Raw genomic sequence first — 12,008 nt, forward strand, 5'->3', positions numbered from 1 at the left:
TTCCACATAAACGTAGTTCTCCAAATGCAAAAGTTCTAGAACTATCCGTCGCGTATTTATGTATCGCTCTTGGTGGAATCAAATGTACCAAGTCACTTGGTACATTTAATTCCACCACGTGTAAGTACCTATAGAAGAGAGACAAATCTCCAACCTTGCTTCGATATTTTAGACTATCAAAGTTGGAAGTGATGTTCGTGTCTCCAATCAGGTGGATGGCTCTTTTCTGGAATCCAGCAGGTTCAGGGTTTGCTTAGGGGCGGAGCTCCAACATGTGAACAATAGTCCAAGGAAGGTCTGATCTGAGTTTTATAAAGCATCAAAAGTTGCTGAGGATTGTACAGTTTGCTGGTTCGGAACAGTGTTTCAAGCTTTTGGGGAGAAGCCTTTGCAATTCCAGCGATATTATTGTGCCAAGACATATTGATGTCCATTGGTGTCCAACAAACTCCTCGAAGCAGAAACAGGAATTGTCTATCCTGACACTATTATATCCGATTCGGAAATATTCATCTTCCTGAAGAAAACCGATGGAGTTTTCGTGGCATAAAATTGAACCTGGTTACTTCCACGCCAATTTGAAATCAACTTTGAATCCTCATTAAAATATGCAGCCTCCTGCTACCGGTGAAGATGTGCATCCGCAGCCGATGTCCTGGAATCCAAATGGAATGACGAGACAAGTGTGCTGACATATTGGATTCTTGGTTCGTTCCAATAAATCGTTGATATACAATAAATAGAGGGTTGGAGACAATATTTCTCTCTGAGGAACACCAGCGTTGATGGTGAAAGTTTTCAAGAGATATCCATCGATAGTCAATTGTAGGGAACGTTCTTTCAGAAAGCTGGAGAGCCATACACAAAAATGATATGACAAACCATAGCATACAAGTTTGGCCAGCAAACCCTCCTGTCAAACACACTCAAAGGCTTCCAAATATGGGTGACATACGATATTAGGTCGCCTGTTGATCTTTGTTTCCGAAAGCCATATTGATGGTCGCTCAAGATGTTGAAGCCTTCCAAAAATTCCTCTCATCTATATGAGAACAAAAGCTTTTCACGAACAGAGTCACGATTAGAGAGAACAGAATCCATGCCGGTGGGCGTTTCGTTTGTTACTGCGGCAGACATCATCAGTGGTATAATCGTGATTTCGAGATATAGCCTTTGTCCTCGCAGTTAGTAGCAAACGAAAAGTTTGATACTTTGAGTATCACGGCCTACCAGCTCGTGTTATTCAAATCATCGTTCAGTATATAAATTTTCAGTACTTTTTTTGATAGGATCAAAGCTATCAAGAATAATTTTAGAGATAACCTGAAGACGATGATTTTTGATGAATATCTTACCTGGAAAAGGAATTTTGTGAGGTCTCGATTTGAACCGTTGAAACGCCTTCGAAGCTGAAACGTTCAGAGCAATTCTGATTCCTTCCGTCAATGTTTGGATATCTTCTTTGTGGGTGAAATAATTTGGATTTATGTCTGGATACACCGAAGGATCTCTGGATTTGAGCTTGATCCTGCCAGTACTTCTCGGTCTCAACAGCAGCGGAAGGATTGTCCAAGTTTCAGCGTCTTTCAGAGGTTTATAGACGGTATTGAAGATGCTGTCTCGAAGGCCCGTCACCTTCCTGACTTGTTCCGCATCAGAATTGACGCTACTAGGAGCAAAATGAAACTGGATATCTGGCCATTGCCCGGATCTTGGAGCATACTTCGTATTGACAAAGGCCAATCCTGAAAAAATTAATAACTGTGAATTCACACACTCAAACTATTTTTCTTTGAACAAAAGTTCTCCTCTTGGGCCTGAGTGAGTCAGTATATTTTCATGAGAGATAATTCGACGTGGGGTCACTTTGAAGAAGATGTGTAGACGGATCTTTTTTCTAGAAAATACCCACTCACACGAGAGAAAAAATGGGTAGTTTTTCATTCACTCAAAAGTTTTAATTCACATAAACTTTTGGCAAAAAAATTACAAATCCCTACGTTCTTTTTTATAGTTGCACTGAATACGAACCTCTCCTAGTCTGTGTTTAATTTCGAAGTCATATTGAAACAAAGTAGTGTATAGTCCAAGTAAATGATATTGTGCACTCTTAAAGTTGGCGGCAGTCTCAAAGGCCAGAAAAACCAATACATAGAAATAAACCGGCAGCGAAGTAGTATACGTGGACTGTAGACTTGGCGGTTCGTATTGGATAATTTTTACTAACCGAGTTTTATGATTGGCTGAAGAGTCATAAAATTAAATTTGAAGTCATGTTTCAGTGACGAATAGAAATAGGAAATGGTTATCGCCGTCGTGTTAAGTTCAGGAACTTGAAATTCGATATTGGTGCAGTTATAATTACTCAAAGTAGACTTTTTCCAGTATAGTGATTCCAATTGCGATGGTGAACGATGCGAGAAAGAAATACCAGTGAATAAGATTCGGATGTATTTGAATATTGAAACACAGAGAGTATGTTTCAATGTATATAAGAATCTACATCTCAAGTTTCGTTTCGAAAGAAACAAGCTATTACAAGCAACATCAGATTTGACCGAAATTCCTTTCTCAACTGTACGTAAAATTGAATAGGTACTTCCGGCCATAACATGATCTGCGTTGACAAAACTCTTCAGAATTCAATAAAGGAACTAGGATTTAGATTTGAAATAATCAACAAACGTCAAGCAGTTATGGAAAGCAGACGAATAGTGGAATTGCGTAACAAATACTCAGAACAAATAACTAAATATAGACAAAAATAATGGCAAATTTTCTATCTGGACGAAACTTGGTATAACACTCACGACACAGTTACGAAAGGGTGGACTGATGGTTCGAGAATGTGTTCGCCTAACATGCCTGCAAACAAAGGATCGCGACTAATTATTGTGCATTGCGGAGGAAGTACAGGATGTCTTTCGAATTCTCTGAAATTATGTGGAAAAAACTTGAGGACTGTAATGTTGACTATCATAAGAACATGGAAGCTAATATTTTCGAGGAATGGTTTGAAAACACATTGATCCCAAATTTGGATGCGAATAGTGTAATAGTTCTTTCTATCATTCGCTAGAGCTCATCAAAGTACCGAATAAAAGCTCAAGGAAAGATGGAATACAAAGTTTTTTAAAAGATAAAAATTTGTATTTTGATGATAACTATATCAAAAACTAACTACTTGAAGTTTTACAGACAAAAACATTTAAAAATTTGTATGTCCTTGAGAGTATTTCAGAAAGGTATGGACACGCCATACTGAGACTTCCCCCCTATTTTTGAGTTTTCAATCCCTATCCAGTTGATTTAGGGAAAATTGAAGCAAAGCATCGGGCGTAAAAATAATTTTCTAAAATTTGATAAGAAGGTAATACAGCTCATTAAAAAAGAATTATCTAATATCACCAAAGAAGACTGACAGAAAAGGATTAAAAAAGTGATTTTAGTTGAAAAAGACTATATGGAGATTGGACAGTTTTCCATATTAATGGTTGAATATTACTGGAGTTTTTTCCCAACACCAAATCGTTATTTTTAACACCTCGACACGTGTTTCGATCACCAAGTGATCATCTTCAAAGAGGAAGACTAAAACTGTTTCAATCTTCCTCTTGAAGGTGATCACTTGGTGATCGATCATCGAAGAAGCATCCGGATGATTGCCCAGGCTGTAAACGCCAATAAAGAAACGGATAGAAAAACTTTACACAAGGAATTACACAAACAGACAAAAGTCTGTACCAAGTTGATGCCAAAAAACCTGACTCCTGACCAAAAGCTCTTGCGTCATCAGGTCTGCTCAGATTTCTTTGAAAGATTAGAAGAAGATCACGAACTGATCAAAAACATTATTACTTGCGACGAAACGTAAATTTTTCAATGCGATGCAGTGGAAGACGCCTGAAACGCCAAAAAACAAAAAAGCAAGGATGTCCAAATCCAAATTCAAGGCAATGTTGATCGTTTTTTTTTCGACATTAACGGTATCGTGATGACTGAATGGTTTCCAGAGGGTCAAACTGTCAACCAGACCAACTATTCGTCAGTTTTGGCAACACTACGAGAACGAGTTCTTAAGAAACAGCCCGAGTTGAGGAAGAACAACTCGTGGATTTTGCACCAGGACAACGCACTTGCCCATAATGCGCTATCTGTAAAGCGGTAGTTGGCCGATAAACTCACTCCAGTACTCAAACACGCGCCGTAGTCGTTAGATTTGGCACCGTGTTCCTTCTCTTCGTTTTCGATGATAAAATGTGCTTTGAAAGAGACACGATTTGAGTCGATGGAAGCGGTAAAGCAAAAAAAGGCAGAGCTCCTAAAGGCTCTCACCAAAAAAGACTTCCAGCACTGCTTCTATCAATGGAAAAAACGTATGGAAAGGTGTGTGGCGATGGTAAGGGAGTGTATTGAAGGGGAGCATTCGAATATTTATAATAAAACCCTTTTTTGTAATCAGTCTCGTTATTCAATAGCAGGTCCTCGTAAATTATTAGTTTCGAAACTGTAGGGGAGGTTGATAGTTTCGCAATAGGGATTGACTGTCATTCCGAGATAGCTCCGAACAATTAAATCGTTGGGCGTAGTATTTACAAATTTACTCAGGTTACTCTATACTCAACGATTTTTTTGTTTTTTCTGATCAATACCGTAGATTGCTGAGGATAGTGCTGTGATGCTACCTAGGACCGTCCGAATTATTTTTCAGTTTCTAGTATATTATCTACATCATCATTATTATTATTCCTTCAACAAAACCGTTTAATATATTTTTTTACTTATTTTACTATATTTCACGATCATTATCTTATTCAACAACAGTGGTGAAATAATATATTATTTTCATAAGTTCGTTGCAAGTAAATACAAGTATGAATTTGGTGAGACACCTACCTTCTACTCCACCAAGAGACGTCATAGGTCCTTTTTCACGAATTATGTATTCCATGGCAACTTGCATAGTTTGGTATCGCTTTTTGGTGAAAGTTATGGGATCGTCAACTATGAAAGTGAAGCCTCCCAAACCAACGTGATCCTGTAAATTGTATCCAACTTTCAGATCGCTCAGTACTGGTATCTTCAAGGATTCTAAGTGTTCTTTTGGACCTGGAAAAACAGTATATATTCACGGGTGTGAAGTTATCCACATCCACAACGTACACTGAGAAAAAAATATCGCATTATTATTTTTTCCTTTACCGACTCTGCACTCCTACCATTTTTCAATATGATACGCTTATTGACTAAATTAGTAAAAAAACAGAACCGTCCTAGTTTATTAAACTGTCTGAAGGGGTGAAAATAGGGTGTAAATATTTAAAAAAAACGTAACATGGAAAATCGACTTTGTACACCTACAAAATTGAAATATGTTATTCCTGATGATCTACCCGACAAAAAAAACTTCACGTCATAGTTTTCCAGGCCGTCTGAGGGGGTGAAAATGGGGTCGAAAGTTGAAAAAATCATATATTTGATAATTGACTTTGTACACCTACAAGATTAAGATATGTCATTCTTGACACCCGATTTGACGAGAAAAACTCAACGTTATAGTTTTCCAGGCCGTCTGAGGGGGTGAAAATGGGGTGGAAACTTGAAAAAATCTTATATTTAAAAATTGTCTTTGTACATCTATGAGATTGAGATATGTTATTGCTGACACCCGATTTGACGAGAAAAACTTCACGTTATAGTTTTCCAGGCCGTCTGAGGGGGTGAAAATGGGGTGGAATCTTGAAAAAATTATATATTTAAAAATTGACTTTGTACACCTACAAGATTGAGGTATGTTATTCCTGATACCCGATTTGACGAGAAAAACTTCACGTTATATTTTTCCAGGCCGTCTGAGGGGGTGGAAATGGGGTGGAATCTTGAAAAAATCATATATTCAAAAATTGACTTTGTACACCTACAAGATTGAGGTATGTTATTCCAGATACCCGATTGACGAGAAAAACTTCACGTTATAGTTTTCCAGGCCGTCTGAGGGGGTGAAAATGGGGTGGAATCTTGAAAAAATTATATATTTAAAAATTGACTTTGTACACCTACAAGATTGAGGTATGTTATTCCAGATACCCGATTTGACGAGAAAAACATCACGTTATAGTTTTCCAGGCCGTCTGAGGGGGTGAAAATGGGGTGGAATCTTGAAAAAATTATATATTTAAAAATTGACTTTGTACACCTACAAGATTGAGGTATGTTATTCCTGATACCCGATTTGACGAGAAAAACTTCACGTTATAGTTTTCCAGGCCGTCTGAGGGGGTGGAAATGAGGTGGAATCTTGAAAAAATTAAATATTTAAAAATTGACTTTGTACACCTACAAGATTGAGGTATGTTATTCCAGATACCCGATTTGACGAGAAAAACTTCACGTTATAGTTTTCCAGGCCGTCTGAGGGGGTGGAAATGGGGTGGAATCTTGAAAAAATCATATATTTAAAAATTGACTTTGTACACCTACAAGATTGAGGTATGTTATTCCAGATACCCGATTTGACGAGAAAAACTTCACGTTATAGTTTTCCAGGCCGTCTGAGGGGGTGAAAATGGGGTGGAATCTTGAAAAAATTATATATTTAAAAATTGACTTTGTACACCTACAAGATTGAGGTATGTTATTCCTGATACCCGATTTGACGAGAAAAACTTCACGTTATAGTTTTCCAGGCCGTCTGAGGGGGTGAAAATGGGGTGGAATCTTGAAAAAATTATATATTTAAAAATTGACTTTGTACATCTATGAGATTGAGATATGTTATTGCTGACACCCGATTTGACGAGAAAAACTTCACGTCATAGTTTTCTAGGCCATCTGAGGGGGTGAGTGTAATATAATAAAACCATTCATTACCTGCTGAAAATTCTTTATCTACGTCTATGTTTAATTTATGATTTTTTCTAGTTATTGAGGAATATATATTTTATGTTCTACTTCACTACCAGAGAAGTTTTCATTCCATGAAGGGATTCAGTCTTATTGTAGTATTGTATGTAATATAGGGGTGCAATGACAATCAGTGTTCCATTGTCCTTTTTCAACACTACAGTGAGAATATAAAAAATTGCGTAACATTAAAAATCGACTTCGTACACCTACAAAATTGAGATATGTTATTCCTGAAGATATATTCGACAAAAAAAACTTCATTTCTTAGTTTTTAGTGTTTTGAGGAGGCAAATACTCCTGATGATCGATTTAACAAAAAAAACAACGTATCATTGTTTTTCAGTTCTGAGAAGACTGGAAATTTTTGTACCATATTAGTTGTTTAATGTAATGAATTGGTAAATGTTAGTGTAATGTATGTAGGACTAAATACTTCGGAAACAGTCTGACAACGCTGCAAAATCACTATCTTTCAGATGCTCAATACATATATGATTAAGCTGTAGTAATAAATAGCCTCAAAGAAACATATCAGCATCTTGATTTTCATAAACCATAAAACCAAAGCAAAAAAAACATTGGAGTTAGTAAAAGATGTTTTTAAAAATAGTTTACACTATTCATTAATTATAACAATTGTATGTTTCGAAAAGATCGATTTGGTTAAATATGGTATTTCCTTTTAATTTTCGATGCTGAATATAATCCGTTAGAATTTCATATAGTAAATGAAAGAAAAAAGAAGTTTGAAAAAAATTTATTGGGAAACGTAACAAATTTAAATGATACAAAATTAACAAATAATCACATTATTTACTGAAACGGAAAAAGAAACAAATTGACACAAAATATATTTTCAAAAATAGCTCGACACAATATTGTAATAAAGGAACTTTATTGGGGATTCTTATTAGCGACAACAAAATAAAGAAATAAATAATATTTCAAAATATATATGAAATATGAGTAAAATGGTAGACTGACTATTATCTTACAAAATGAAAAAAACTCATTCCAGAAATAAATAAAAATGAAATATCACTAAAATGGTAGACTGGCTATTCTCTTACAAAATAAAAAAAATTAAATCTCATTCTAGAAATAAGTAAAAATTAAAAATATCGCATTCGTCAGGTACGTGTTGAACATAAATCACAATTTTCATCTCTAGATAAGAAGCAGCTACCGTGAAACACTCTCTTACATACTGAACATACTTCCATTTCTTCAGTAACTGAACCACCACAAACCATGCACATTTCGGAAACATCCTCTGAATTCATTATTAGTTCCATTTTAATTCCGGGTGTCAAGAATAACATACCTTAATCTTGTAGGTGTACAAAGTCAATTTTTAAATATAAGATTTTTTCAAATTTCCACCCCCTTTTCACACCTCATACGGCCTGGAAAACTATAACGTGAAGTTTTTCTCGTCAAATCGGGTATCTGGAATAACATACCTCAATCTTGTAGGTGTACAAAGTCAATTTTTGAATATATATTTTTTTCAAGATTCCACCCCATTTTCACCCCCTCAGACGGCCTGGAAAACTATAACGTGAAGTTTTTCTCGTCAAACCGGGTGTCAAGAATAACATACCTTAATCTTGTAGGTGTACAAAGTCGATTTTTCAATATATGATTTTTTCAAGATTCCACCCCATTTCCACCCCCTCAGACGGCCTGGAAAACTATAACGTGAAGTTTTTCTCGTCAAATCGGGTGTCAGCAATAACATATCTCAATCTCATAGATGTACAAAGACAATTTTTAAATATAAGATTTTTTCAAGTTTCCACCCCATTTTCACCCCCTCAGACGGCCTGGAAAACTATAACGTTGAGTTTTTCTCGTCAAATCGAGTGTCAAGAATGACATATCTCAATCTTGTAGGTGTACAAAGTCAATTATCAAATATATGATTTTTTCAACTTTCGACCCCATTTTCACCCCCTCAGACGGCCTGGAAAACTATGACGTGAAGTTTTTTCTGTCGGGTAGATCATCAGGAATAACATATTTCAATTTTGTAGGTGTACAAAGTCGATTTTTCATGTTACGTTTTTTTTTAAATATTTACACCCTATTTTCACCCCTTCAGACAGTTTAATAAACTAAAACGGTTCTGTTTTTTTACTAATTCAGTCAATAAGCGTATCATATTGAAAAATGGTAGGAGTGTAGATTCGGTAAAGGAAAAAATAATAATGCGATATTTTTTTCTCAGTGTACGTTGTGGATGTGGATAACTTCACACCCGTATATATTCAATATAATTATCATTTTTCATAGTTGTTTGGGAAAGATTCATTTCACGCTTGATGTAATTTCAATATTTTGCTGAAATCCTTTAATGCATTTATTGGACTTTTAGCGAGAACTGAAAAGGACGATTTTTCAAACACCCAGTCAGTTGATTCAGATTTTCCGCTGAATGTGCTCAAAACTTTTTTCGATTTTTATTTGTGAATAGAACACAGTTGACGCTCAATAATTATTCAACTTGGAAAACAATAGTCCAAGGGCCCCTCCATCATCCCAAAAGAACACAGAGGTGAGTCTCACTGTTGTAAATGGGATGTAAAGTCATTATTTTCTAAACACAGCACATATATCTTCCCTGAAAAGTCTATGGGCGAAACCAATAATAATTGAGTTGAATAACGGAGAAGTTTTCATATTGTTACGCTAGTTGCACACACAACGATTTTGGACGGCCGATTTTATACTGGTCGTCCAAATTCCAATAGTGAACCACATGTGGGAACGGGACCTGGCACACACGCCGACCGGTAATCGTCGCCGGTAAAATACCGGTGAGCAGCTGTCCACTGCCACTGTATCGCCGGCAGTACCGGGAAGTAGTGGCGTACATGACTAAATACACTCTTGCATACTTACCGGTTTTTTACCGACCATTCCAATCTCGAATGCTCAGTGAAATTGTAGTTACTATGCATTAACTTCGTTTTGGTAGTGCGTGCTAATTACGACAACAAAGCAACCGATTGTTTGACCGATAAAAATCCGGTGAGTGTGCAAGCACCCGCTACCAATAAAATATCGGCCGATTTTATACTGGCCGTCCAAAATCGGTGTGTGTGTCACTAGCGTTACGGTTTCATTTTGGCATTTGTTCTGTTTTGAAGTCGACGACTATTTAAACCTGAAACCTTCCATGAAGGTTTTGGGATATTTTAATACCTCGTCATTCGCTCAGCTCCCATTCACTGATAAACAACTATACAAGGATATATTCGAAGGCGTTAATTATATTCGAACACAAATTCGAATCCCATAAGGATTCTGTGCTCTGAGGGAACGGTGAATTGACTACTTTGGTTCAATGAATGTTGGGATTCAAACTTTTTTTCTGGTACTTTTGGTAGCCATTTGCTAATTTTGGAATTCATGTCCAAACTTCTCGATTTTTCGGATTAACAAAGTAAGATCATCTTTTATAAGAATAGGAAATTGTTTTTTCATTATTGGCATTTGGATGCTGGTAAAATATTCAACTATATTGTTGGATTCAATTTCTTACGGAGAACAGAATCTTACTGATTTAAATCTTGGCTTCTTGGGGCAAAAGTAAACCTATAGGCCACACGACATCAAAGGCGAGTTGGTATTCATCAACGAGACAACTCATACATTCAGAGAATGAGCTTGATCATTCTGTCCAGACGTATCATCCTGGACATCACTTACAGTGAACCGTTTCCATCTAATATGAATTGTTTCATTTTAGGCCTTCTTTTATCTGGATACCATTTCCTCATGTTAGTATTGCTGTGAGACTAGACATCCTTGCATGAATGTCTAATACAGTAGTAGCAGTATTTGATAGTTACCAGCTGTTGAGCCGATCACAATTGTTGTACCGACAGAACACTGCAGACCTAAGTTTGGAACTCTAAGATCAATCTTGTTCGTCAAGCCACCTCGAGGGAGTCACGCACAGATAAGCTTAGCTATTAAGATAGGGACAAAAAACTTATCAGTGACTATATTTTTGATGTTTGATTAATTATCTCAACAAAGATGTATGTTCTTCAAACCGGCCCAAATGGGGAAAAATATTAGTATATGCTTTGATGCCTGAGTAGATTAATTCATTCCCTCAACCTTCTGTAATCTGGCGATATAGCTATATCTAAGGTTAAGTGTAACTTCAAAATAGCAACGTCTCAAGTATTGAAGAGACTTCCTTCTTTCTTCCTTGGGGAGCCTGGGTTCATTACAATCCCCTTAGAATTGTAACATTTGTGCTATAGTGTAATATAATTTATATCTTATGAACATTTTGGTATTGTTTACAATTATTGAAGTAATATCGTCTCACATTTGAGACTTTGTGGCCTCAGGAGCTCAAGGCTTCCTGCCAGTATTGTAGGGGGAGTCCTATAATAACGGTTGATAAAATTTATAAACTGACAGATAAATCAAAGGATTTGTTGACAAGTTTGGAACCAACTGAGAAAGGTGTAGATGTTAGGGAATGGAATCATACATATTTTTACTGTATTCGAGTTTAATTCAATTGGTTACCGTTTTTGTTTTGTATGCTATATAAGCTCCAGGGTTGATAAAGCGGGTGGCGCTCTACCCTCCATCTCACCCACTCCTTCTTCACTGTTTAAAAGCTAGCGGCCTACCCTGGAAGCTATGCTCACTATTCCCTAGTAGCCATCCTCACGCCAAGTTGTGAAACAACGAGGAATCGTTTACAAATTGACAGTTTTGTGAGGTGTTCAGCGAGAAATCGACCAATAACTCAAACCTATTATACAATACACGTTTTTTCAGACGAAAGCTCTTTCATGTTGAATGGTTGAATGATGACAATTTAGTAGAAAACGAAATAACATTTCAGCCGGATGGTGCACCCCCGGGTGAGATAGTTTTTAGACGAACGTTTTCCAATGCGTTGGATCGGCAGAAGGGGTCCAGTGGAGTGGCCAGCTAAATCACCTAATCTCACACCAATGGACTCTACTAAGCCTACAAATCTAGAAGACCTCCAGTAGAGAATTGTTCGGAATTTCCGGTTGCTGACTCCTGTCATCTTGAATAATGTACGGAACGCTTTCGAGAGT

At 36.7% G+C, this 12,008-nt stretch overlaps 1 protein-coding gene and 1 long non-coding RNA gene across 2 annotated transcripts in view; one reads left to right on the forward strand and one right to left on the reverse strand.

Moving 5' to 3' along the window:
- The window catches only part of LOC141481868 (uncharacterized), a 146,485-nt gene that overhangs the window by 63,621 nt on the left and 70,856 nt on the right, over positions 1-12,008 (forward strand). The gene's annotated exons all lie outside the window — the stretch shown is intronic.
- LOC111510909 (glucose dehydrogenase [FAD, quinone]) overlaps positions 1-12,008 on the reverse strand; it is a 46,667-nt gene that overhangs the window by 7,391 nt on the left and 27,268 nt on the right. Inside the window, exons 7-8 of the mRNA XM_074174204.1 lie at positions 4,897-5,109; positions 1,356-1,745 (exon numbers count right to left, since the gene is read on the reverse strand). Coding sequence (XP_074030305.1) covers positions 1,356-1,745; positions 4,897-5,109 — 603 coding nt within the window. The remainder of the gene's footprint in view (positions 1-1,355; positions 1,746-4,896; positions 5,110-12,008) is intronic.

The sequence above is a fragment of the Leptinotarsa decemlineata genome, unplaced genomic scaffold (assembly GCF_025532065.1).
Source record: "Leptinotarsa decemlineata unplaced genomic scaffold, Ldec_3_MD MMD2_tig00000505_RagTag_RagTag, whole genome shotgun sequence".
NCBI lineage: Eukaryota > Metazoa > Arthropoda > Insecta > Coleoptera > Chrysomelidae > Leptinotarsa > Leptinotarsa decemlineata.